This window comes from Anomalospiza imberbis, chromosome 4 (genome assembly GCF_031753505.1).
Source record: "Anomalospiza imberbis isolate Cuckoo-Finch-1a 21T00152 chromosome 4, ASM3175350v1, whole genome shotgun sequence".
In the NCBI taxonomy this organism is placed as follows: Eukaryota; Metazoa; Chordata; class Aves; order Passeriformes; family Viduidae; genus Anomalospiza; species Anomalospiza imberbis.
Genome location: NC_089684.1, coordinates 22,320,738 through 22,348,309, shown reverse-complemented (window position 1 = coordinate 22,348,309; position 27,572 = coordinate 22,320,738). Strand labels below are relative to the sequence as shown.

Genomic DNA, 27,572 nt, shown 5'->3' with positions numbered 1-27,572 from the left:
CTCTCCTACAGTATTTATAACAGCCTTCTGCAGTATGTTGGGATCTGAGCTGCCATTGACAATCATGTGTTATACTTCTCATTGGGACAGTTATAAATCAAGAAATTTCTATTTTAAATATAAATCATCCTCATTTCTACAATTAAATAACCCTCATCTCCTCTTCCATTTCCCATCCATTGCCACCACTCAAATGCACAGCCATAGGGCACACAGTTAAGCAAAGGTTTATTTGACTATACATACATCTTGAAGCTCTTCAGAAACAGCAGCAGCTGGTCAAGATTTGGATTAGGCAGTACTCTTTTCCTGCCCACTTGCTATCAATAACCTAAAAAGTTTTTAAGGACACACAGCAGAGACTACAAGCAGATTAACTGGGCTTGTTTTAATTATTGCATAAGGTTTTACCTGTATTTGGAGTTCTTGAATGGTTTTCCCTAGTGCTTCTTCAACACTCAGAATCTGAGATTCTTTTTCAGAAATACTTTTTTCTAACTTCTTGACAGTTTTCTGGGATTCCTTCAGAGAATTTTGTGTATTTCTCAGATCTTCATGTGCCAAGATGTTCTTTAGAATACAAGAGAGAAAATCCACAAAGAAAATACATGTATTTTGTAATATTAGTAAGCATTCCTTGATTAAAAACAACCACACAAACTCTCACTCCTATATTCTCCTAAATATTTTAATATAGTTCATAAGTCTTTCTCCTACCATTGAAACAGTGTCCTTTATATCCTCTCTGAGTTGCTCTGTCTCAGCTTGGAGAAACTCCCCTTTTTGCTTCAGGTCATCTCTTTCCTGGGTTAGAGTTCTTATTTCTTCCTGACATTCTGTAAGCTGCTGCAAGACTGCCTTGATCTCCAAATCTTTTGCCTCAATTTTCACTTCACTAATCCCTTCTTCTTCTTTTAATTGTTCCAGTTCGTTTAACTTCTGCTGAGTCTGAACAAGATTTTCTCTTAGCTCAAGAAGTTGTTTTTGCTCTGCTTCTTTCTCTTCCAGTTCTTTCATTTTGCTAGAGAGCTTTAGTTTGCAAAGAAAAAGGACAGACACTTTCATTGTAATGCAGAACTCCATTATAAGTACATGTTCTCACAGATTCTTTTGTCAGCTTAGAAAGGAAGAAAGATGCTAGCTAGCAAGGTCATTATTTCTCTGTAAGTCACTGCTTATACTCTCGCTCACAATAAATAAGCATTTCTTTAAGTCACATAGGAACCTTCCTGGGATGGCTCCTTAGCAGTAGAAGTCTTACTAAAACATACACATCAAACTGTAGCATGGCTTAGGAATTATCAAAACCATAGCTGGAATATGACAGCCAGAGCAGTGCCCAAACCTTTGCAAAAATATGTATGCTTCACTTCTTTTTCTTTTTAAATTTTTTATATTTATTTTCCCATTCTAATGGCCAATTTCTATGGCGATTCTCTCTGGTTTGAACGAACACATGTTCTAAAAGGTCTCCAAGTCCTAATGAGGAAACTTTGTTTCTATGACTTTATATATAGAGTAGGTGAGAGCAGCATTGATAGAAAAAAAACTTAAATAATGAAGATACAACTTAAGAATGGAAAAAGAAGAATTACAAGGTCAATTACAGAAGAATCTGGAGCAATGATATTTCTTTGCCCACAAAGAGTCCATTGAGCTGACTAATCCTTCAATATACTCCTGGCACAGAATAAGTAATACCCACTCATGCCAGAGGAAGCTAGTGATAGTGTCATTTACACCTTTAAGAGTATTTCTCCAAAACAGTTTCTTTAGCACTTTCAATTAATTCCTCAAGTCTCATATGTAAAAAGGAGCAAGCTGACACTGACCTCTAATTTCACTTCATCCAAAATTGTTTTAGACTCTTGTGCTTCTTTAGATAGGCATTCTATTTGGAGCTTCATTTGTTCATTGGTTTCTGATGCAGCTATGTATTTTTGTTCTATTTCTTCATGGAGCTCTTTAAGTGCTGCATATTCCTCATCAGACTTCATATATTTCAGTTGTACATCTGTGAGATTGTCTTTTGATTTTTCAATTTCTTCAGACATATGTTTAAGTCTCCTTTCATTATCAACTACTTCAGAAAGTAGCTTTTCATTTTCTAATTTTAATAAGCATAACTCCTCACATTTTTCAAGAATCTGCCAACAGAAAAACAGTATTAATATATAGTGGTTTCTGAATCAGTATTTGTCATAATTACATAATAAAAACCATCTTCCTACATGCTAAGATGTAGGAAATAAAGTACAGGCAAACATACACAATACATCAGGTTTTGCTCTGTTGAGAGGGAACTCTCTAACAAAGAGTCATTAAAAGAGAAGGATTCCCAAGACCCAAAATCTCTCTTCTAACTCTTTAGGTGTTCTTCAGCACTTTCTATTTCCTATGTTTGAGCTAAGACTGGAATCCTCAACTGAATTTTTACATTTATCAATGCTTTCTTCATAATACTGATTCCTCGGACTGACTACCTAGAACAGAGGCTAGACAGAGTTAGAGAATAAAGTGGGTATTTATTAAAGGCCTTCAAAGGATACACCTTGGGCGGTGCAAAAGCCTGGCAGAGACTACACCCAAGATAGACAATAGTCACAAATTTTCTCAGACAGATAGAAGTTTGGTCAGTTGGCATATCAGAGGTTAATTGTCCAACTATAGCTTCAAGTAAATGTCACATTCCCCCTGGTTGCTTCTCCCCATCCCTGATTCACTTTTGTTTGTATTTTCCAGGGCCTGAGGTAAATGGTGTGACCTTTGTTCCCAGGCCCAGAAGGATTGTTCAGTCTGATCAAAATGTGAAGAAAGCTAACTAGTGTTTCATATAGAGTTCAGAGTTATACACTAATGCACTACAGAAACTGAAAAATATAGAAGCTAAAAACTTAAGGCATCAACAAAGAGATTAAGTTGTTAACATTTAATTACATTTTGTCGATTAGTGGAAGTAGACCCTTGAAGGGTTTGGAACTTTTTGCAAAGCATTAATGAGTTTGCAGATTACTTGCCCTGAATAATTTTCACTGCACATACTTAGTAGCAAGTGGTTTGTAGAACAAAGAAAGCTAAAAAGTGTTTGCAAACTAACCCTTTAAAACATTTACTGCATACTTATTCTACTAACCCCTTACCTGTCAGGAAATAAAAGTTTCCTAACAAGTTTTCTAGAATTTGCAAGGTAAATCTCTAACTTCTCAAGCAGAATTTCTGCTAAGAGATCTTGACATTTTCTCTTTGCTCAACTACACAAAAAAAAATCAGTTCTAGAATAGTGCCCAGGATCAAACACCATTATATCTATACATTCAGTTGTCAGTGGTGACCACAGCAAATAGACATGCAAAGGTTGGACTAGAAAATAATGCATAATTATAGTAGTCAGTGACTAAACATATTAAACTAAATAAACTTATTCCTAGGAACAAATATTAAATATCTGAGAAGCAACAATTTAACAAACTTAACTGTAAAATCTCAGGTTCACTCATGACAACTTTTGGCTTTAAAGTTTCATATCCAATAGGTCTCCATAAGTACGTTACCAGTGAAGTACAATACAAAACCAAGAAAAAAGGTTAGTTTTTTTTTTTACCTCTTTCTTTTGCATCTCAACAGTATTTGGTAGAGATTGAAATTCTGATAGCTCATTTACTTGTTTCTGTAGAAGTGCATTCTCTTTCAAAGCATTTTCTAGTTCTCCTTTTAAGTCAGCTGCCTTTTTTTCCAGCTCCACATGAGAAAGCCAATCTAGAAATTTAAGTTTAGACTAATAAGCGAGTGCAAGAGCAAAAAAATGTTTTAAATTGAGCAGAAGATTTATATTGCATTCTGGATGTCTTATAGTTGTAATTCCAGAAAAGTACATTTTACTGTTGCCAACAATTAAAAGACTAAGACAGGTCTGAATTATGTCAGCACTTCTTAGGCTGGTATCCAGTTTATTTTAGATTCTCTCCAACAATCTTCATTAACTTTACTGTGCAAAATATTCTGTAAGCTGCAGTTTTCCACAATTTTCAAGGAAATGCTCAAGTAGTTACTCCATGCCAGCAATACCAGATGCTCTGGTTGCTTTATACTGACAGAGTCTCCATGTATTGAGGAAGACCAGAGCCAAAGCCTTGCCTATCCTCCCACCAGTACAGGGAAAAGGAAGGAGAGAGGGAGCAGGGAAAGGGCATCACATGGAACAGTACCTTTTGGAACTTTACCCTCCATCAGTGAAGTTAGTCTTGTGTTTTCTTGAAATAAAGATTGCAGCTCTCTCTGCAAGTCAGCTTGCATTTTACGATAACTGGCTTTTCCCGCTTCTATTTGGCTTTGATATAACTGAACATCCTTTTGCATTTGGTTGTGGTTATTTAAGAGTTCATTCTTCAGGAAAACAATACAACATGCAAGTCACACAGAGAATAAAAGTCTACATAATTGACATTTAAATAATGCATCTGGTACAGTTTCTGTTGTCACTCTGACAAGCTTTGACATTGGTAAATATGGCAGAATAAGGCACAACTTAACAACTGTATTCCTGTCAGAGTCCTCTAACAAAACCTGCCTTAGAGTTCAGAGCCATAACTGCTGCTACTATTTTGTCTTTAGTCTTCCAAAGCCAAAAGTAAACTCCATCCCACTTCTGAGTCCACATCTGTTATTCTCCTTTGTTCTCTAGTAAAATTTGGTCTGAAGTCTTACGTCCTAATAACGCACTAAAGACTGCTTCTTTGCTCTCTCTCTCTCTCCCTCCTGGTAAACCTAAAAGTAACTACCCACTCCTATGGAAAAAGCCTTTACTTTCTTTTTCTCTCTTTCCTGGAGACCCATTTTCCACAAATTGAATAATAAAAGTATTTCTTAGAGTATTTGGAGAAAGCTAATGATGAGTGCTCCACCACACTGATGGCCTTCTTCACAAGCCTGGAAGCAGACAGGCCCTTAACAGCATTTGGTACAGCTATAAATGCAGTTCAACAAGTACTTGCCATCTTCTCCTTTAACTCCAAATTTTCACTTCTGAGGAAAGCAGATTCCTTTTTGGCATCCAAGGCTATGGCTTCACTGTCCAAGAGGGATTTATTCAGCTGCTGAATTTCTTCAGTTAGTTTATCACAATCTCCCTGAAAAAGTCAATACTCAAAGAAGCAAAAATCGACAGAGCCATAATAAAGTAAATGTGTTCATTTTTATGTGGTTAAAATATAAGTGCAGGCTCAGAAAACTCAGTAAGTTTACTTTAAGAGGAAGAGTAGCAGGTTGCTTGAGAGATTGGATAAACAGCAGCATTTCTTATAGCTTGACTTCCCCAGAGTACTGCTGTATGATATGTAGTAATTAAAATTTTAAACTTTGTAAAACAGAATTTCCCAAGACCTGTAGGGAAGCAGATGTTCATCATACCAAGGCTATACCTAAATTTAATCCAGCTCAGAAAAACAAAGTAATCTCTCAACCCAGTAGAAAACTCAAGTTTACCAGTGCAAAAGATGTCTCCTTTTTTTCCACTCCTGCTTTTTGTAGTTCTTCCACACGATTCTGTAATATTTTTATTTTGTTCTCTTTCTCTTTCAGCTGTTCCAGTTTGGAATTTATTTCTGCCTAAAAATTGGAGGAAAAAAAAGGGGGAAAGAAGATTGGAGTGCTCAGTTTGGTTTTTCAGGTCAGAATTTATCAAAACCTACACAGAAAGCATTAATGGTTCTTAGACATATCCTCCTAATATTTGCTAAGATTAACCCAAGCACAATCATGTCTAGCTTGTCCTCAGCAGATACGGTATTTCAAGCTAAACAAACCAAGCACATTTCATACAAGTTTTACTACCTGTAAATTCATGGAGAGGCTCACCTCAAGTTCCTCATTGTACACTTCAGCATTTGCAACTAGATTCTTTAAGTTGGTAATTTCATGCATTAGTTGAATCTGTGGAGCAAATTAAAGCAAAATTGCAGAGGATGTTAGAAAGCACCCACACCAGTAGTTTTAGTTGCCAACACCATGAAAACAAGCCAGGTCTATTGTGTGTTTTCTTTTTTATTAGTATATACTCACACATCTACTTAAACAGCTACAAAGCAAGATGCTACATATTCTTTCAAAATGGATATGTGAGATGCAAAGCTCTGTTTTAGCTCCCCAGTAATTAGAAAGGATTCAAGTACAATTTAATCTGCAACAGTTTGACAAGCAAGAGCAACATGATCAAAGCAATTAATGCAGAAATTGAACAGATACAACACTTCAAATTCTAGTCACATTAAGCAGCTTTTTATGACACAATGCAGATATTTATGATTTAATCTATTCACTGACAGGAATGAGAAGGTGCCAAAATGGAAGTAAAACAAGCGATGAACACATTCAGTGGTATTCTCTGAAAGAAGTCACAAGTAGACCAGATAGGAGCTTTTTTAATTTCTTTCTTTTGGTCTTTGTTAGAAAAGTTTTACAATAAGTACTCATCTACAAGTACTTATGTATAGCCACAAGCAAAGGTAAGAAGATGCAATCTGCAAATTTAATATTAGTGAAAAGCTTTAAAACAAGCACCCTCCTTTGAGTATTCCTATGTAGTTTACCTGTATAAACTGATATATTTAATCTAATGTATTTGGTGAAGTATGTGACCTTTCAGTATTGCTATAAATAATCTACTACATGGGTATCAATAAATGCTTAGATTTTATGGACTGTCTTCAGGTATCTGAAAACAAATCATTCAAAAAGCAGTTCTTGCAATGGAAGCTACTTTAGACATTACATCTGTTATTAGATACCCAAAAACTTTGCAGGGAAAACTGTAACTTAGGATTTGTTAAACATTAGCTAAGGAAGATAGCACATTCAGTCTTGCATACAAAGGCTCTTCTAAAAAGAATCTTAAATACAAGCTAGATAGTAATATTTTATGGAGCCATTTTCTATAATATTCATAAATCATTGTAGGGAACAGAATGCAAATAAGCAGTGACATTGTTAAATTGTAACCTGAAATAAAAATGCAAAAGGATGTAACAAACTTGAATATTGGTGTCATGATCAGAAGATATTATACAGATTAAAATGCACAAGTTCTGTCCAGCAAAGATATCAGGAAAGAAATGGAACAATACATCCATGTCTCAAGACCTCAAGTTATTGGTTTTGTTTGGGGTTCTTTTTGCAATAACTTGTTTCACAGTCCAGCCTTTAGGCAGGTAGTACCTAATACAAGTATTAAGTATTTTAGACTACAGAATCAGAGCATAAACATTTGGATAAACAAGGAACATCTCCAGTAACCACACAAAGAGATGAAGAGAACTGGAAGTCAGCATTTCCTATATTCTAAGTTATCCAGTAGATAACTTGACATTTTTCCTGGTACAAAATACAATGTTTTGATTTTACTATTAGTATTCTTACTATTATTTTAATAGAATTTCATGACTAAGCTAAATAATATGTTAAAAGTTAATGCTCATGTAGTCCATGGATTACCAAAATGAGCTATCTCAGAATGTAAGACAAGATGTTTCACACAAGAAATATGGGAAAAATGGTTTAGCAACCATACTTGAACTTCAAAACAGTTCTAAAATGTATTTAAGCAGCAAAATAACTGCCACACAAGTCTAGAGTGAAATTCAGATCACACATTTATAAAAATAATATATAGATACACATACACATGTTTAACCAGGCTTCAGTATGCAACTCTCCAAAAACATCCAGTTTAAATCCTGAGTTCATTCATTCTGTTGCTGAATGTAGCTTATAACATCATCTTGTGTTTGTGAAAGTTTGTGAATCAACATTCAAGGCTATGTACAGGGAATAAACTCCAGAAAGCATGAGCATAGAGAATTCCTATCACTCTATTTCAGTGCACTTACCTCATGATCTTTTTGTGTTTGCTTTTCCAGGGCTTCAAATTCATCTATTTCTGTTTTTTCCTTCAGTCTCTCTTTCAGTTCATTTATTTCTGATTTCAACTGCTCATTTTCCAGCACTAAATTATCAAAATTAGCTTGCAGGACGTTGATCTCATTTACAGCAATATCCTGAAGAAGTGGCACAATAAGCTTTAGAAGCTGTTGCTGCAATGTCAGCCTGATTTCTACAAATTTCAGAATAGACCTACCTTTTCTAGTGCTAATGCTTCACAGAGCTGCACAGATTCTTCAAAGTCTTTCTGAGTCTAGAAAAAGGAACACTCAGTTAGCAGATCTACAAGATCAAGCAAGTGGAGTATGCTATTCCTTGTTGCTTGTCTTTTCACATAGCTAATCCTGTTTAAAGACCAAAGTTGACTTTATCATTTGCCACAAACCCATAGAAGCACAGACACATACCACAGCTTCACAGAGATGGCAAGAGACTTTCTAACCAGTTTCAATAATTCTGCAGACAGAGAACACTGGTGTTCTACAGAAGAGTAAGGCTGATCTTACTGAGAAGCATGTTATGCACATGCGCAGTATCAGAAAGTCAAAACAGATTATGATGTTACCCAATTCATGTTAGGACCAGCAATCCATTCTGCTTCTGAAATTTGATCAGGAACCATCAGGCAATGGCTGTCATACCCAGAATTCTCTAAGGTAGCTGAAAAGAAACGAGTATTAATGAAGTACCAGTAGATTTTAAACTGAGCAACAAGAATTTCTTCATAAAATAATTTTACCACATTGGAAACAATCATTCAATGGCAAAACCACAGCCCACTAAGTAAGATTTCTGACTCTCATGATTTTCTGTTATGAAAGGGAACACCACTGAAGTCCAATCTCTACACTTATGTTGGCCATCTTATCACAAGTTAATGAAGTCTAAACCAAATCCAGAATATATATTTAATTACAGACTAGGAAAAATTTGAGTGTCAAGGAAAGAACCACTTCAGTAACCTGCAAGATCTAAGGGAAAAAAAGCACTCCATCCCCATACAGAAAAAAAAAATAGCCCAGAACAAACCTCTTACAAGCAAATACATATTTCACAGGAGAGGTAATAAGGATGTAGGATGTAATTTAACAACAATACTGCTAAATTGTCCTCTTGTCCTCAGTTGAATTTTGTTAGAAAATTTATTTTGCCATTTTCAGTTCACTCCTCTTGTGAATCCTTGAATTTCTGTCTCAATCTGATCTTTGAGTAACGACTTCCTATTCTTGTGGAGGATTTGGGGATTTCACACGCATACCTCTCCATTTTTGGGGAGAGAACATGGGTTGAAATGGACAGTCTGTGTTAAAGAACACTTTCCCAAAAAACTAGGGGGTGTGGGTAGGCTGCATGGCAAGTGTTTGTAGACCTTGACATTTACCTCACAGCTCTCCCCTTTGGTTTAAAGAATTAAAAACTCAATATCCAGGGAAGTTGGGGTGGTAGAAGCAGTTTTCATTGAAAAGTGTGTAGAACAACACTTGGAGTCTTGTTAATTTGATTTTTAATTTCTGCTCTCAAAGGCCCAACTTATTCCCTTTGGGAAATGTAATGCAATGCTTGCAAAGTTATTTAGCGGGAATTTCACAGAAAATGAAATAGAATGGTCTGGGTTGGAAAGGACCTCAAAGATCATCTAGTTACTTACAATCCTCCACATCTGGTACTGCTGGCAGAGACAACTTCATTTTTTTTGTTTCAGTCGGCATTGCATTTTCAAAGTCTTCAAAAAAGCTCACGTTTGCCTGGTTTATTTTACCAGGAGCCCAAGTAACTCTTCTTCTTCTCTTGGCCTTTAAAAAAGAAGTTTACAGAAGAAGTGATAAAACCAAACTACTAGGCAGAGAGTAAATGTTGCCTCAGGCTAGTTCTGCATCAGCACCCCTGTATCACCAGTTAACTAGACAGTATTTTGCAGTTTCCTCAAAATTAGTTGGAAAGCAAAAAAGTCCCTGCAGTCTGTTCACCACAAGGCAACATTGAATTGACAAAAGTTAATTTATAAGTTAGGCTGTTAAAATATGAAAAAAGTGAAAATTTCCCATCATACCTACTCTTTATTATCAATATAAACCTATGTATGTAATGTTGCCTTTGCAAAGTATTTCAGAGTTATCAGGTAAGATCTGGAACAGGCGCTTACTTTAACATTCTGTTTTGAGGCAAAGGAAGCAGAAGTCACCAGCATCTCAGTTAGGTTTCGTATTCTGTCTTCCTGTACTTTTTGAAGGGAATTTTTTTCTTCCAACAGCTGGGCTAGTTGGTCCTTTTCCATTGCATGAATCTGAGTTTTTGAAGACACCTTCCAAAAAGAGAATATTAATCACACTGACATCTTAAAAGCAGAAACCACTCCTACAAAAGATACACAATCACTGATACTTAAAAACAACTACACACATATACTCCTTTTAGTCTGGAAGAGAAATCTTTAATCCTTAAGAATGAAACTGACAGTTTAGTCTACATTTTCACTGCAGACTTAGTATTTAAAAGTGGTCAAAACTCCCAGAAACATACAGCCCCAGATTTTTCTAGGTATAAAAAGAGCGTTCTTCCAAATATAACTCACTACCTGCTATCACAGAAGATACGAAACATACTCCCAAGTTCATGTTGCAAATTCATTATCATTAAAAATAAGGAATCATTTTTCTAAAAAATTTCTCTAAGGATATTTATAATTTGCAATAAAAAAAGTGCATTATTTGATTTAAGGCACTAGAACAGTACATTTGGCATTGTTATTTTCATGTGTTTATATTTTATCATCTGTGGTCTAACAAGACTTGCAAGATAGTTCCACAGGTCCACAGATTTTTAGAGAAGGAAAAACATCAGAAACTACATTGTTTGGTGAGAAGTTATTATTGTACATTTTCTAAATGCAACTTCCACCTATACATGACCTAAGTTTTGCCAGTGATATTCATGCAGTTGCAACTTCCTGCAACTCAAACTGAAGTTAGGCATCAGTAAGGGAGGAAATAACATGAAGTTGGGATCTTTAACGGACATTCAATCACTTCTTAGATTAATTATATGAATTGTTTCTTTTGATCCATTAAAGTGTGCTATAGGCATCACAAATTTCTATTTCTTAATTATGTTAACCTACTGATCAGGTGTAACAAATTCACAATTCTGTCAGTTGATCTCATTCAGCCTTAGCTTGCACACAGAGATGTTGACTATCATGAGTTGCTCTAGACTTCATCACCCATTCAATTTTTCTTCTTTCAATAAAAGTGGCAGAAATCACTTTAAAGAGTTCACCTACCCCTCCAAATTTAACTGCTTTTGGTTTAAAACAGCTAGTCTCCAGACAGTTATCAGTACTAAGGATTGATTTATTTGAGTTTATTACATACTTCCTCCAGCTGCTTTTTCAAATCCAGAATTTCTTTGCGGTATCTCTTCAGGAGAGCATCATCATCAAGAACTTCATTGACTTTTGGTGTATTCTTCATTCCTTTGGCTGTATTGGCAAACTGGAAGAACAGTCTTTCATAGGTAATAGTTGAAGAATAAATATCTAAAACGACTTATTTTGTCCCATATTTCCCAACAGAATTAAAGGGAGAGTTTATTAGATAAAGAGCAGCAAATAATAGGACACAAATATTTGAATTGGCTTATTTTTAATGAATTCTAAGCTTTGAAAAGGTGACATTTTCCTTGCTTGATAGTAATACCTAAAACGTGAAGCAGAGCATTTAAGTAAGAGTTATTTTTTCAATAAAAAGCTCGAAAGATCATCAAAAAGGGAGACAATCCTACCTAAAGAATATATACTGTTTATTAACAGTTCAATTCTTGCAGTGCCTACCATCTTGTGCTAGCAAAGACTTCTCTAACTATGTTTGGAAAAGGCAAACGAGATAAGAGTGGTTATCTCCTGTCTGCTAAGTGAGAGAAGGAGTTTTGTTCCAACTTCCGAAAAGCTCTAGGTAGACAACCTAGCACAAGATGACTGGGAAAAGATGCTGTGTACAAAAAATATTTCAAGTTCTGAGTTTACAGAAGCCCTTCAGAAGATCCAACTCATTAAAGATCCAGTAGATTACATTTTCCACCCCTCAAACCTGTCTACAATGACTAGTCCTGGAAAAGAGGTGAGAAGCTTTACCTGAAGAGTGCTGAGTGTCTCATCAAAAGAAACGGGAGTAATTGTACAAATAATAACTGTTTTAGCATTTCCTCCAAGGGAGTTCTGCAGAATTCGAGTCAGCTTGCTGTCTCTGTAATTTATGAAGCTAATAAAAAAGAAGCAGCAACAACAAAAAATGTCAGATTTCTGCATAAAGCTGGTAAATAAATTTTCTAGAGGTAATAGGTTATGTGAAACAGTTACCTACATAAGATTATAAATGAAGGATTTTAATTCCTTAGGTTAGCAGTGCCTTATCTTATAACAGGTACACAAACAGTTGCTTACCCAGAAGGGTCATCACAAAGTTTTTTGATAACTTGACCCAGAATGAACAAACTCCGATTTATATTGCAGCCTTCTTTCAGTCGAACACCTAGGTACCACACATTTTATTATTACTATTTTAAATTTATAACAATATTAAGATACATTTTCAACCTGTCAAGCTTCTGTGCTATGTAATGCTCAGAGGGATTGATTGTCCAAGAGTTAAACCTTAAGTGCACAATGCACTATTGACCCATCAGCAGGCAGTACCCAATCCTTTATGATAGCCAAAATACATTGAAATAAAACAGCAATGAAAAATAAACATTTAGAACCTTTACATAGTAAGAACCTGAGGCCATAACAACTACAATTTTGCTTCTTGATTAAATTTTGCAAGTGCCCACATTTACACATTTAACAAACCTATCTTAGATACAAGTTTTAGGTTAGTCACTCTTTGTAAGAGAGGCTATTGTGTCCCTCTCAGATCACTTTTTTCTGATCAATGCATTTTGCGCAGCTTTATGCTGTGACTGTTAACAGATGAGCTTCCTCTGAACTGAAGATTGAGCCATCTATTCACTCTTCACCTCTACACACAAGTGCCTAAAAAGCTTCTTGTGATTTTGTTATTACAGGTGCATTTTCACTGAGTCATCCCCATTGTATTAGTTCAGTGCAGGACTGTTGCTGGGCCTGCAACTCTAGAAAAGTCATATTACTACTTAATTGTTTGCACTTCACAGCATTTACAGTATTTTCCTGAGTAGATCCTGTCCTACCAAGGGGAAAAGGCCTTATTTATAAACAATAAATAACAAAATAGCACATGAATCAAATAATTTCCTTTCTATCGTAGTTTCTCACAGAGGTTAATTAACAGAAGTTGTCAGTAGAGCCTCATTTAAAACTCACCTTCAGCTCCTGTTTGACTAGCTCTTTCACTGCCTGCCAGATCTACCAGGTTCTGCAAATGCATTAAATATTTCACACATTAGTTCTGAGGCAATTTACTTAAAGCCCTCGGAATTCTAAATCTCTGCTAAGAATTTAATAAACTAAAGTTAAACTTCAAAGAAAAAAAAGTAAAGGGTCTGTCATTACTGGAATTAATGCATAGCTACTATACACAACCAATACTTTCAAAGGTACATAAGGGTGTGGAGTAAGTTTGTATGAACTCTATTATTCTATCCCAAATAGTGTTTTAAACTTACAGTGCAACAACCTCTACCCTTGGTCACAAAAATATAGAAGTTTCTCAATACAGAAGTGTTAACTACTAATTCCAGCTGTAGGAATCTTTCATGGGAAAGAGCCTAGCTGAGATGATCTAGTGTCTGGTCCTAAGCTGGCTGTATGTCTCTCCTTGCCTATCATTGTGGAGATAAGGAAAATAAATTAACTACCAGAGGAAAAGCCTCACTCTGAACATTATGGCATCCCATAATGATTTGCCTGAGCAAGTAGCCCTCAAGCAGGCTGTAGAAAAGGCTTCTGAAACCTTAATATTTCCCTAGAGATGTCCAGTGGTATTCCCCCCAGTTCATGGTATTTCATATACCAGTAATCCACGAAAGAGATGCTAAGAGGGGTCACTTCTGAAAAAAATGAATCTTTTGGCCATTGCAGATGTAGGCCATATGTTCTTTAAACAACAACTAAATTTGAGGATAAGGGAAGTCTTAAGGTTACCCATTTTACAAGTTATTTCACTGGACTTGTCAGTGGTCAGAAACAATTGTAGGGAAAATATACTGAACAAAATGCAAGAGCACTCTGACATAGTCCCTTATGCTTCTAGAATGTCATAACACTCCCCAATCCAGCATGAATAACTCATGTAGAACTCCCTCTGGTGGGAACATCTGCTCTAGATAATGCCACAGGAGTCTCCCTCTGTATTTAAGAAACATCTATCAGAGTTAACAACAAAGAACTCTTGTAAGTCATTATGCAGTGCCATTACTCTCTCAAACAAGTAGTAACAGCAAATTCTCAATTCTCTAGTTAACCTGTACTCCAAGAAGGTATTAAATAGACATTTACCAAGTGGGAAACCATGACTGCTCCATCACAGTTTGCATTTGCAGGGTCACTTCGTTCTCTGCTTTCAATGATCTAAAAATGCAATGAAGTGCAATAAAGGTTTTATTACTTTGAAAACAATAAAACCACTTCCAATAGCGAAACAGTTTTTACCATTCTGAAGATAGTGTGAGAACGGCTGCTGTGTTCATTCATCTTTGTTTCTCCATAATGGCGATTTCCTGTCAAAAAACAATATTAGAATACTTCTGCTTATAATCTAATAAACTGGAGATAAACAGAAAAAAGTACCATTTTAAGATTTTCTGAAAAACTTTGGTTTATGAATATAAGTCCAAAGAGATAGCCCATGGTTCTAAATGTACCTGATTAACCAACACTTTTTAAAGCTATCAGCTGACACTGTCTAAATACTTACTTTCTCCTTTTCTGATCCATTCCATAACTTGTTCTGGGGCAACTACCACTTCTTCAATCAGATCTTCTACATATGTATTCCTCTATAAAATAAACACAGTAATAAATTTTACTGAACTCCAAAACACACTTCAATACATAATGTAAACATTACCAGCAATTATTATGGTATTTTTCAACAGCTGAATGTCTTTTTATGCTAAACACAAGGGATGGGTAAAGTTTAGACTTTGACCAAAACTGTCAAAGGCAATTGTTGCCTAAGGGCACAAGAATCAAACGAAAGATTTAGAAAGTTTCCTAAAAACAGAAGGGCTGTGTGAAATATCCTTCTTGACATTTTCTGAGGGAATTTAGGAGTCTATTTCTCAGTAACTCTTATAAGGACATAGTCATACAGCTGGTAAATTTCCCTTCTTCCTATGTTCCAAAACCATGACCACTTAAGGGAACCAAAGGAAAAAAAACCACCCCAAAACCCAAACCAACAATTTTTATTATTTCCTACAAAACTTCATATAAAGAAACTGAAGATGGTGTTAATACCGATTTATTTTCTATAGTGATCATCTTACTGAATAGTTCTAGTCGCATGGTTATTCTATGATCACAGTAGAAGAAAAGTGTATCTACTTGGTAGACGATATGAAGATGATATTAAAGTAACTCTGTATATCTGTCAGAAACTTGTAACACATGGAGCTTAACAACATGTTTGTAGAAGTGTCACTAGCTAAACAACTCTTGAGTCTTTGCTGTTCAAATATACCATCCTGGAAACCTTGAGGATTAAGTCCTTTTATAAAGATGAACTAGCAATAGCAAGCCCAAAGTCACTTATTCAACTACATCAAGTGCCCTTTTGCTAATGCTGAAGATACAATTACAAAGTTTGTCCCAGAAAAGTTTTCCACTGGCTGCTTCTGAAGGCATTTTTTTTCCAACTTCTTTTACTCCAAGCAGATACAGTACTTAAACACAACATGCACTTACATTAACATCCTCACGAATTCCCAGAGGCTTCTTTTTCCTATTATCACAAAGCAAATCGGTAATTGTTTCATTGTAGATTTCCATGTATGAAACCCTTAGCAGGAATTCTCTGTCTGGAATCTAATGTGGAAAGGAAAAAAAAAATCAAACCAAAACCAGACTAATTGATGAACATCTTTTAATACAAGTATTCTTAAATTGGAGATAAAGATTTGGATATTTGGATATTGTTCCACAGATTTCTTTCCCTTCATCTTTACTGTACATTAGCATCTAACACTACAGAATAATTTTTCTTCTATCCCACCTCCTTCCAGCTGCATTAATGGTATATCACTTCTAAGAGGTTATAAAATTAAGGTAACTGCTGAACAGAAGCATGACAATAGTTCACCTACTTAAATGCCATTTCCATAACCAATTTCCTCCTGCTTAGGCTCTTTCCTCTCTGTGTACCTTGTCTTCTCTCTTTGCTTGCTTGGATTTACTTTGCTGCTGCTGCTTCTTCCCCTGCCTTCTTGGCAGAGAATGATGGCATGAAGAAAGGCTGCACAATGGATTCAAGAAAAATTTTCTTGCTTTTATTTACTTCTATAAACCCTCTAAGAGCACTCTGCACCTCCTTAAAGGAGGAGTGACCATTTCACTTCACTGGTAATAACTACCTGAAACCCTCAAGGCAGAAGCAAACACTCCACCAATTGTGTTTTGGAAATCACTGTTTTATTGTACACTTTCTCCTTACTTTTATTAATATTGAGCAATTAGCAATTCTTTTGTAAGCCTAAAATAAGTAAATATAGTGTCATTCTTCCCACTAAAAAAAAAAATCTTTAATTGTTAACTTTTTAGACTTTTAAAGTGGCAGAATAAACACAGCTTTGCATTATCTTATCTACCACATTAATAAATGAGTATATATTTTTATTTGCAATCAGTTTAATATATTAGGAAGTTAAGAACCCTCCTCAGTTTTGCTCTGATTTGATTTCAACTACTAGAGTGCCATTAGCTTTTTGTTTGAAACACTCATCTTTGCCAGGCTGGCAAAGTAACTGCAACGTATAGTCCGATATAACTTGAATTCCTTCATAAGCCTCTTGCTACTAAAATTAACTTTTATGTAACCAGCAAAAATATTACTAGTCCTTTCAGCCACTTCAATTTAATAGAATTGCTCACCTCACAAATAATTTTGAACACATGTTGAATTGCCTTAGGGATAATGCCCATGGAATCTTCATTCCCCATCATTGTGTAAGTCTTCCCTGAAGCAGTCTGTCCATAAGCAAAAATTGTGCCTAGAAAGATGGTTAAGTTTTACCAACTATCTCTGAAATACATTCCAAAAGTTTTTTAAACACAGTTTTAAAGCTTACCATTATAGCCTCGCACAGCTGACTGTATAATTGGAACAGCTACACCATCATACAACTGCTGAGTGTTGTCACTTGAGTGAAAGACACGATCTTAAAACAAACAACAAAAAAAAAAAATAAAGCATATGAAGCCACTCTATTGCAAGTCAAAACAAGCTGTCATTTAATATTGCAGACTCCAAATCCAGCAAATTTGGATAATCACCTGCAGGTTAACCCCAATATAAATATCATTGTAGCACCACTAATACAAGCTTTAAAATTTTTGGTTTAAAATAAATATTAAACACAAAATCAAGAAAGACACAATGCACAGATGATAGACAAGTAAAAAAAAAAAAAAAAAACACAAACCTAAGAACGATGAACACAGTTAAATAGTCTTCCTATTTAATCCTAAGAGGTTTTGGCTAATTTATCTACAAGGATGGTAAGCCTGACAAGACAGGTTAATTGCTAAACTCCTAGACTGGTGCATGCTTTTATTGAATCTGTATTTTGGGAAAAATATTTGTAGTGGCTCATATTAACAAGTAGAGTGAATCAGTAAGACAAGACTCAAAGGGAGCTACTTAGTTACGAGGATCCAACATTCACACTAGTTACTTTTGGGACTGTGTTCTCCCATACCGTTCTCCCTAAATGCTCTGGACTAGCCCTTGTTTAGTCCATTTACAACTGGATTTCAGATCAAAAAAATGCGTTCCAAAGGCACTACAGCATGAACCAGAACAGAGAAAGTAACGTCCATCGGGAAGCTGACCTCAAAAGCACATCCCAGTACTGCCTACACCAGAAATCCTGCGTGTCCCAATGACACTCCTTCGGAATTGGAAGCTGGGAGGACATTTCAAGAAGCTCAGGGCATTCACCACAGTCGACACGTTCAAAACTACAGTAGCAAAGCTCCGCGTAAGCATCTAAGTAAAGCAATTGCTTTCATATTCTTACCGTAACTAAATATTTTGGTACCACTCACGTCGGAAACAGTATTATCCTCACTTCTCCAGTGCAGGGACACTTTATCTCCTGAGGCATTTTCTCTAAAAGAAGAGACACTCTGTTACCTTTATTGGGCGAGGATTCTGCTCCCAAACCGCGGGCCCCTTTACCGCGACCCCCTCTCCCCAGCTCTCGCCAGCCCCTCGCTCCGGTTCCCTCCGTCCGCCTCCCTGCCCCAGGTGCGGGGCCACGGCGGCACCCAGGGGTGCGGAGGGAGCCTCCACTGCCGCCAGCCCGGCGGCTCACCTGGCGATGAGCGGCCGCACACGCACGCACACCGTGACAGCACCCTCGTCCGCCATGACCGGCCGGGACAGGAGGAGAGGGAGAGGGACCGGGACCGGGACAGGAGGAGAGGGAGAGGGACCGGGACAAGGGACGGGACCGGGAGCGCAGGGAGCACCCGCCCCAACCGCCGCCGAAGTTTGAACTGCGCCCGCAGCCGCTCCCTATTGGCTCGCGAGGGACGCACGCCGTGCGTGGAGCGCACCACTCGCACAAACTGGCGGGGAGGTGTGGCCGAGGGAAGCAGGGTCGGGAACAGACGGCTGAGCAGTCCCCGAGCTCTGCTTCCCCCCCCGCCTGCCGGCAGCGCCCGGATGGGAGCGGCCAGGGAATGAAGCGCTGTCCGCACAGCCGCACGTGCCGCTCTTTTAAACAGCCGCAGGCGTGGGCACTCCGCCGCTTCCCTGGGCAGCCGTTCCAAGGCTGAGAACCCTTTCCGTTAAGGAGTTTTTCCTAATATGCCATGTGAACCTCCCCCGTGCAACCTGAGGCTCTTTCCTCTTGTCGCTTGGAATTGAGGAGGGAAGAGACCAACACCCACCTGGCTACGCGCTGCTGTCAGGCACTTGTATACAGTGATAAGGTCTCCCCAGAGCCTCCTTTCCTCCAGGCTCAACACCCCCCAGCTCCCTCAGCCGCTCCTCACAGTGCTCCAGACCCTTCCCCAGCTCCACTGCCCTTGTCTGCGCTCCAGCATCCCCATGTCTTTTGCAGCGAGGGACCCAAAACTGAGCACGGGATTGGGGATGCAGCCCGAAACTGAGCACGGGACTGGGGATGCAGCCCGAAACTGAGCACGGGACTGGGGATGCAGCCCGAAACTGAGCACGGGATTGGGGATGCAGCCCGAAACTGAGCACGGGATTGGGGATGCAGCCCCCAGTGCCAATGATGAGCGGTATCACTGCCGTGCACTCAGCCCCAGTACCTCAATAAGCTGCCCACTGACTCTGAATAGTACACTTTTACATATAAGATTGACACCGTAATGGGATTTTTAAAAAAGTTTATTTAAGTAAAATGTATATATGTATTGAAATGAGGGCTAGAAAAACAGTGTGAACATCTTGTGGGTGGTAGTTCTTAGTTCAAAGCAGCATCATTTTAGGAAACAGACCATGTTTGCTTAGTCAAACAAACAGAAAAAGCCTTCATGCCAGTGTGGACAGGTTTGAGGGGTGGGGAAGGAGAGGAAGACAGCTGCAAAGAAAAGCCTACAGGAATCAAAAAAGAAGGCACACTCAAAAATAATTTGAGGTCAGCAAAAAAAAGACTAATTTTTTTTTCCTAAAAAATACTAAAAAAGAAAATTCTTTTTATGTTCAAACTTTTAAAACAATCTGTTTTCTTCCATATTTTAATCATCCTCCCCTTCCTCATCTTCCTCTTCCTCAGCTGCAGCTAAGGCTTCTTCCTGTGCATCCTTGAAAGCCATTTCCTCTTCCACAGTGGGGTCTACTGTCTCAGTGATTCCTGGCTCACTGGGGAATTCTGCTTCTGCTGGCGGGGGCAGTGCAGGAGTGTGGCTTTCTGGACTGTATTTGTGACCCCAGCCAAAATAGATGTTCTCAAATTTCCTGAGAAAGAGAAGTGAAAGATCACACATTCACCCCCTGACAAAATATTAGCAGAGACTGTCAGGCATCCTTACTCTGCTGCACAAGAAGTCACTGTGGTGCAGATATCCTATAGCAGAAGAATTTTAAACATGGCACCTCTTTTTAACTGCCCTAATGGTTGTTAATGCATCTTCTATTTAAAATGATGACGTGCCACTGCACTGCACTGCAGTACAGTGTAGTGGAATGACTGTGTACTGGAAATATACATGGAGGTAATAACCACGTGTAGTGGAAACAAATGAACATCAGAACCACAGAATGTAGCTGGTTTTGTAAAAAGTCCCACAAACACAAGAATATGTGTTTTAAATCAAGGACTGTGCTCAAATACTAACTCAGCGTTTACATGCATTAACTTTATGCCAGCCTTTCCAATGATTATTTGTTTTCAGTCTTAAATACCTATTTACTGTTGCTGTGCACATTTAAGTGGCCTTCTCCATCAGTCTCTGGAATAGCTGGAATTCAGTCAATGAATTAATAATAAAGGAACTCTGCTTGCATTTGAGAGGCACCTGTGTGTAGCACATACAGTCAGTGTTGTAACCACGTCAGGTGGACTCTCACCTGCCAGATGCAAAGGCATAAGCTCCAGGCCATCGGTTAGATTGCAGGATTGCAACAGAATATTCCGGGATCAGGTTTGTAGAAGCCTGAGCCGTCCAAGCAGGGATACTTTTCATGCCTGAAGACAGCCAAACACACACTGTCTATGAATAAATGGACTTGATGAGCCTCTACAAAATACTTAAGACTGAGCTTCTGTGAGACTTGCACAGAATTCAAGCAAGGTTTATGTTAAGTTGCATGACAGAAAATCAGAAACAGTAAGTGTAGGCACTCTTTTTCCAACAGGTGGTAACACAGGAATGCTGATAGACCCCCACATACAGAAAAAATTCAGTAGCATTCACCCCGGGTCTTTTGTCAAGGACTTTTTATCACTTGCAGATAAATCGTATAGCTATACTTCACCTTGATTAAAGAATGGAGAGTAGGAAAATAATCAAATACTGATGTAACCTAATATTCAGGCTCCCTTCTTCCCATGATTTGCTGCAGTGATATGCTAAAAGATCTAAATTCTTATACAAGTAATGTATATCAGTGCATGTGTGTACATATTATTCTATTTACTTACACATAAACACACATTTTTCTTTTTTCCTAAAAAGACGAGATAAAAATAGCTGAATGTATTTCATGTAGCAAGCTGTTTTGAACTTGCAATAACATGATAAGTCTAAGTTATTTTTTCCTTTTAATCTCAACAAGATGGTTACCTAGTAAACCTGATGATTTCAGTTTTAATGTCAATACTATTAACCATTTTGCTTTTGACTGCTTTTGTAAAAGAACGTGTTTACCCTAGAGAGGCAAAGTATATTGCTCCAAGAAATGTCAGAGTTTTATAACTTCAAATATTTACTGCTAAATGACAACATTCCTAGGGACTCTCTATCAAAAACTTCATATTCCATAAATAATACCTTCATCTTCAGAGATTAGAGTAAGAAGGGGTTGTCCTCTTTCTTCCTGTTGTTCTTCTTCCTCCTCCTCTTCCTCCTCTTCATCTTCTTCATTTTCCTCTGATTTTTGAGCAGGATTAATCCAAACACATCGACCCTATAATTGATGTGGAAAAGTTATAGATGCAGGTAACAATCATTGAAAGAATGCAAGTTAAAACTAGTTAAAACAATTGGCTCAGAGACATACACAGTTAAGGGATAGGAAGAAGAAAAATACGTATTCCATAACTGGAATATTGTTAACAAAATATTATTGCCAACATCCTCTTGGCAGAATGTTCCCCTCATTCCTCCCCTCACTCATTCCTGCTTACTGTTTGAGAATAACCTTATACCTCTGATAACAGCTTTTTGTCATTTTGTATTCTTCAGTTCCTGGCCAGTTTAGTTTATATCCTTGCTAGATTACTAGTTACTGCAAACTATGGACTTATTCTTTTTAAAAATCTGCATTGTTATTTGGCTACCAGTCAGAGGAACATAACAGAATGACCTTAAGATTATAATGCATACTTAATTTTATTTTTTACACTATTGTTTTGCTGGTAGTAAGTTTAGAACTTATCTCCTATCGTTTGCTGTTATTTTACACTAGCATTCTTGAATTGGTTAACTGGCCATCAAATCATCCAGCAATAAAAACCGAATTAGTAATACCTCTTTCTAGCACTAGTCCAATAAAACATGTTTTTAAGTTTTTTCATGTGAATGTTTCACAGCAGAAAATATAAAACAAAAAATTAACCAGAAGAAAACACCACCTAAGTTCCATTCAGCATACAACCATAAGCTATCTGCTTTTTAGCATAATACTCAAGAAAAGAGAATTTTAAACACTTCTATCAAATAAGGATTTCAAAGCAGAAAACCTAATACAGAAGATTGCAAGAAATTATTGTTATCTATCAGGGCCTAACTCCATACTGTTATTTAAAGACAAGTTTCAATCTCAAGAACACATCACTGGAAAATATACTAAACCTAGAGGGTTCCTAAATATATGCATATATATATATATATATATATATATATATACACACACATAAAAATAGTATATGTAAATACATGCAAGATATTTATGTATTATATAACATATAAAGATACATGTTTTATGTGTAAGATATTTTGATAATATATATGATATAAAACGTATTTCCTATATAAAAATCTTTCAAAGCAATACCATTTCTGGTGAATAGTTTGCATGTGCAGGTGAGGAGTGTTACTCACATTCTGTAACCCTACAAGCACTGCAGTGTGAGTGGCATCCAAGGCCCATGTGAGCTATGCTGGCACACACCTGCTTTAGAATGCCCTTGACGTGGTGTGCCCACGTGGCAAGGGACTCCACCATTTCAGCCACAGGAGAAGGCTCAAACTCGGGGTTTTCTTCATATGTATCTGCTCCTTCTTCTTCTTCTTCGTCCTCCGGAAACTGGTAAAATCCAGTGGGAGAGACATGAGTTCCTGCTGAGATTCGAGCTATCTGTGCACGCAGGTAATTGGCCTCATTTCCAGGAAAAGGAGGGAAGCTCACAATGGGAGCATCCAAGCGACCAGTGAAGAATTTCTTGATTTGCCTGGCACAGACAATCTGGGCTGGTGTCACTGGAGGCAACTTCACCCAGGGTTTGCCCGGCTCATTACAGACAAAGTAGACATATTTATTAGTCCCAGTCCCATTTGCTTCTTTTGGGATATCAGGTGGGGGTTTATAGGTGGACTTCGGTGGTTCAGGTTCTTTTTCTTTCTGCTCATCTTCTTCTTCAGCCTCACCCATCTCTTTCTGTCTTTCTGCAATAGTTTCCTCTCCTTCCTCTCCTGTTTCCTCCTCCTCCTCCCCTTCCCGTAACTGTACTTCAGCTACAATATAGTTCATTTCCAGGCCCAAAATTTTGCCCCAGAAGCGACAGGTCTGGATTGGCTGAATATTAATTAGGTTTTTAAGGGCAAGGAATATGTAATAGGATTCATCTTTGCTCAGGCCAATTCCAGCTTGTTCAAAATAAAAGGCTGTTTCCATCACATTTGGTAGAGGGGGCTTTCCCTAGGAAAGAAGATTCAGAGTTAGAAATAACAATAGGATAATTACCTATTTTAAAAGTTGAACATGTTATCTATTGAACATTATACTTCATTCTCCTGTAGTGCCACTTATTATCTCAAAGTGCTTTGCAGACATTCATTCACTACTTTTTTACTATCATTTAGAAAAATTAAAGTCTTTTAGTGGTAGAGAAGAGAACACAGCAGCTCTTAGACCACAGATTTTCAATATTCAAACTCCTAATTACTGCAAAATAAGGGAAGTCAGCATTCTTACACAAGATCTACAAGGCATCTACAGTGCTAGGGCATGTCAGCTAAGAGGCCTTGATGCCTGCAAACAGTGACACTGTGTTGCCTTGTGTTGTAGATAATACAGATTTTATATATTTAGGCACCAGACCAACAACATTTCTCTGGGGTGAATGTTGTTTGGCATATAGCTGCCTGCAGTTTTTAAAATATTGCCCTCTGTTCTTATCAAAGTCCATTGTAAGACTTCATCTGGCTTCAGTGGAAGCAGAACTAGGTCGATAATTTATTCCAGTTGCTCTACCACCCATCTCTCATTTAATGGGGGTCAGGTGATCATATAACACAGAGTTATTAGAAGTTGGACATGACAGGGTTGGGAATTTGGAAGAATTAGTGCTAGTTTCATATGGAATTTCTTTGGATCTGACAGGTTTCTTATACCAAAGCAAGACTGACAGGATTATGAAAAATTCAGAATTCCTTTTGGAAATACCCTACCTTTTTTCATTTTCAGCATCCTATACTGTTAATGTAAGATACATAACAGGCTATGGGAAACATGAAGGACTATCTCTTCTGTGGTTGGTATTTGTACTCTGCAATGGTAATACATTTGAATATATACTAGTAAACTTCATATGAAAAGCAACATCTTGTTGAATGATTTCCCTTGGCTATAATAATTCTCATTTATATTCTTATATGTCTCATTATAAGAATTCTCATTTTTTTCTTGGGTAAAAATGCTTCTGTATATAAGCAACTGAATAATAAAAAATCCTGTTATAAGAAGTGGCTTTTCAATTGCATTAGTTCTTCATTAAAAGTATACTTTGTTTCAGTTGGAGAAGGACAGACTGGGACCACACCAGGAACTGGAAGAATCACAAAATTCTGCATTCTGCTATTTTACAGTAGAAGTTGTGCACAATATTGTCAAACTGGTAACAAGAACTATGCTCACTTTAGGTAAAGAAACATCCCTTTTATAAAAAGAAAACAAACTTGGATGCAGTGTTCCATGCTGAACTGGCATATGGGAGATGCTATAAACCTTACTTTCTGTTCATCACCTCTAGGACATCCCTGATTTAAACAGCTCAGAATATTAGATTTACTACAGGAAAAAATTTCAACTAAGTAACCAGATGGGTTTTTTCCTTGGGAACTAGACATGGGACGATCTGTGAGGAGGGTACGTGGCGCTGTGACTGCAATTATTTGTATGGTCAGGAGAGGCAGCACTACAGAAGAGACTACAACTTCCTCCCTTTCTCCTTTCCCTTCTCACCATTCACCCACCCCTTCCCTGTTATATTTGGTACCTGTTTCACTCCAATAATAACTCACCATCTCTTCTTCTAGTTCTTCATGTTCATCTTCTCCACCTTCCCTGACAAACAAGGCTTTATACTTTTCTGCAGCTTCAAATGTTGGAGGGATCAGATGCTCATCTCGAAGAGTGTCCATTTTTTTCCGAAACTGCGCCCACTTCACATCCTTGCTGATATTCTCAATTATGTCTACTGTATTTGTGGGCTGTTCATCCAGGATCTTTGTTAGTATATTAGCAAAATGATCATATCTGTCATATAAATGTAAACATTGCTGGCTTACTATACAAAAGTCTTAGAATATTATGCTTTTAGTAAAAAAAAAAGTAAAGGCTAATCATCTGGATCTTTGGAGAAATCATTGGAATAGTTAGAAGAAAGGGGATCATGGAGCCTTAAGGCAAATTAGAATTAAGACTAGTCTGATTATACTTAAGAGCATTCCCATCCTCCATTTCTAGTATATACGCCATCTATCTATGAGCCGAATCTGAATTTAAACTTATTCTCAATCATATCAACTTCTTTTTGAACTGTCTATAAAATTCCATTGGGAATTTTAGTTCTGAAAGATGTTGGACACATGCAAGTATCACCAGTGATGAAATATTGCATGTATAATATTATCCTATTCTTTATGCACGTCCCTTTGTCCTTTTACCTTTTTCTCTACTCATACGTCCTATCCTATTTTGTTGTGATCCTTTTTAAGACTTACAAATTCAGGCCAGATTTTGTGCTGGTCTTCAGTAAATAGGCTTTTGCATTCTTGACTGCCAGCATCCGGGCTTGGGGATCGGGAATCTCATCCTCATACGGGCTGTATCCGGGCGGGTTAAGGCCATAACCCGGTTCGTGTGGCTGGTAAGGGCCATGCCCACCTTCATAGGCATCTTGTGGGTAGGCACTTCGTGGTTGCTGTGAAGGGTCTGATCCTGGCGACTGATCCATGCTGTGCCGTGCCCCCGGTGCCCCGGGAGCCTTGTCCCGGCGCGTCTCTGGCCGATGTTTGGCGGTGGCACCTGCAGCTGCTCAGCGGCTTGCGCTGCTGGCCGTGGGTGGCCCAGGTGTTGAACTGGGCTCTGTGACCGACACCGCGCTTGTCCTGCTGCACGGGGCGGCCGGCACCTCCCCTTTGGTCCTGTGCTCGGTACGGATGAGAGATGCTTTTCCTCAGCCCTCGTGGCTGCTCAGAGCCTCCCAGTATTCCCAGGGAGCCGGTCCCGGTTCCGACGTCTGGGGCTGAGGAGGGTCTCAGAGGGCGGCTGCCCGGGGCCGCGCTGGGGCGGGTGAGCAGCGTGAGGGCTGTGCCCGGACCACAGGCGGGCTCGCTCCGGCCCTTCCCGCGGGCCGGCCTGGGGCGGGGGCTCGCTGGAGGCCCGGGGTGCGGTGCGGCCCGGCCCGGGGACACCGCGCGGCCCCGCAGCAGCAACGGCGGCGGCGGGCGGGGCGTCGCCGGGGGAACGCGGGGAGGGAGGCAGGGCCGCCCCAGTGACCCGCCCCAGCTGCCACGCCCCTCTCCAGAGGGCTCTTACGCCCTTCTTCGTTACTTTCGGAGGGACCCACAGGGTGATGGCGAAAAGGGGTTGTCGGGCATACTCTGTCCGGGTTCTGAGCAGCATGGTCTAGTGAATGGTGTCCCTGCTTGTGGTACCAGGTGACAAGTAGGTGATGGCTAATGTCCCTTCCAACCCAAACCAGTCCTGTTCTGTGAAACCATGAAATGCTATTAATATTTTCCCTTGAACGTTTGCGGTATGATCCTTTCAGCCATCTGCTGAGAACAAAAGAGTGGGTCTTCAAAAGTTTAATCTTATTTTGAGAGGTTATTAATTTGCCTTCATTGCTTTCATGTGCATTTTAGTAGTGATACACTGCTCATAAAGTACAAAGGTTTTTCTTTTAAGAGAAAGAAAAAATTATATTCCTGCATCCAAGGGGGAAAACCCAAGCAGTTGTAAGTTTAGTTGGAATGGAGGTGCTTGGATAGAAAGCAATTTGTCATTTGGTGCAGTGTTAATAAGAGAATTACAGAATCTGCTGAGTTGGAAGTGGCCCATGAGGATCACTTAGTCCAGTTCATGGCCCTGCACAGGACACCCTGAGAGTCACACCACGTGCCCCAGAGCATTGTCCAAATGTTTGGTGAGCTCAGACAGATTCAGTGCTGTGACCACTGCCCCGGGGATCTTGTTCCAGTGGCCAACCACCCTCTGGGTGGAAAACCTTTTCTTGGTATCTGACCTGAACCTCCCCTGACTCAGCTTCATGCTGTTTCTTCAAATCCTGTCGCAGGTCAAGAA

The 27,572-nt window shown here is 38.5% G+C and overlaps 2 protein-coding genes across 2 annotated transcripts in view; both read right to left on the bottom strand.

Annotated features, from left to right (window-relative positions):
• The window catches only part of CENPE (centromere protein E), a 41,104-nt gene extending 22,565 nt beyond the window's left edge, over positions 1-18,539 (bottom strand). Inside the window, exons 1-25 of the mRNA XM_068189199.1 lie at positions 18,442-18,539; positions 18,145-18,236; positions 17,194-17,283; positions 16,997-17,115; positions 15,815-15,934; positions 14,823-14,904; positions 14,558-14,625; positions 14,405-14,476; positions 13,271-13,322; positions 12,371-12,458; positions 12,062-12,188; positions 11,304-11,423; positions 10,076-10,234; positions 9,581-9,725; positions 8,498-8,592; positions 8,129-8,185; positions 7,881-8,048; positions 5,854-5,928; positions 5,482-5,604; positions 4,992-5,126; positions 4,206-4,383; positions 3,602-3,756; positions 1,833-2,147; positions 718-1,029; positions 412-570 (exon numbers count right to left, since the gene is read on the bottom strand). Coding sequence (XP_068045300.1) covers positions 412-570; positions 718-1,029; positions 1,833-2,147; positions 3,602-3,756; positions 4,206-4,383; positions 4,992-5,126; positions 5,482-5,604; positions 5,854-5,928; positions 7,881-8,048; positions 8,129-8,185; positions 8,498-8,592; positions 9,581-9,725; positions 10,076-10,234; positions 11,304-11,423; positions 12,062-12,188; positions 12,371-12,458; positions 13,271-13,322; positions 14,405-14,476; positions 14,558-14,625; positions 14,823-14,904; positions 15,815-15,934; positions 16,997-17,115; positions 17,194-17,283; positions 18,145-18,236; positions 18,442-18,497 — 3,162 coding nt within the window. The 5' untranslated portion in view covers positions 18,498-18,539. The remainder of the gene's footprint in view (positions 1-411; positions 571-717; positions 1,030-1,832; positions 2,148-3,601; positions 3,757-4,205; positions 4,384-4,991; positions 5,127-5,481; positions 5,605-5,853; positions 5,929-7,880; positions 8,049-8,128; positions 8,186-8,497; positions 8,593-9,580; positions 9,726-10,075; positions 10,235-11,303; positions 11,424-12,061; positions 12,189-12,370; positions 12,459-13,270; positions 13,323-14,404; positions 14,477-14,557; positions 14,626-14,822; positions 14,905-15,814; positions 15,935-16,996; positions 17,116-17,193; positions 17,284-18,144; positions 18,237-18,441) is intronic.
• Positions 18,540-19,785: 1,246 nt separating this feature from the next.
• LOC137472407 (radial spoke head protein 4 homolog A-like) lies at positions 19,786-26,318 on the bottom strand. The gene is made up of 6 exons (XM_068187475.1): positions 25,988-26,318; positions 25,286-25,520; positions 22,935-23,681; positions 21,593-21,728; positions 20,670-20,787; positions 19,786-20,057 (listed from the first exon to the last, which is right to left on the bottom strand). The coding sequence occupies exons 1-6, from the start codon at positions 26,218-26,220 to the stop codon at positions 19,838-19,840; spliced, it is 1,689 nt and encodes a 562-aa protein (XP_068043576.1). The 5' UTR covers positions 26,221-26,318; the 3' UTR covers positions 19,786-19,837.
• Positions 26,319-27,572: the final 1,254 nt, after the last annotated feature.

What these genes read in the sequence shown, in the direction of transcription:
- LOC137472407 (XM_068187475.1), bottom strand. Translation starts at nt 26,220, where the DNA reads ATGGATCAGTCGCCAGGATCAGACCCTTCACAGCAACCACGAAGTGCC. An exon ending in ACAAAATCTGGCCTGAATTT is followed by an intron (nt 25,521 to 25,987) that starts GTAAGTCTTAAA and finishes TTTATATGACAG; the next exon opens with ATATGATCATTTTGCTAATA. An exon ending in TCTAATCTCTGAAGATGAAG is followed by an intron (nt 20,788 to 21,592) that starts GTATTATTTATG and finishes GGCTGTCTTCAG; the next exon opens with GCATGAAAAGTATCCCTGCT.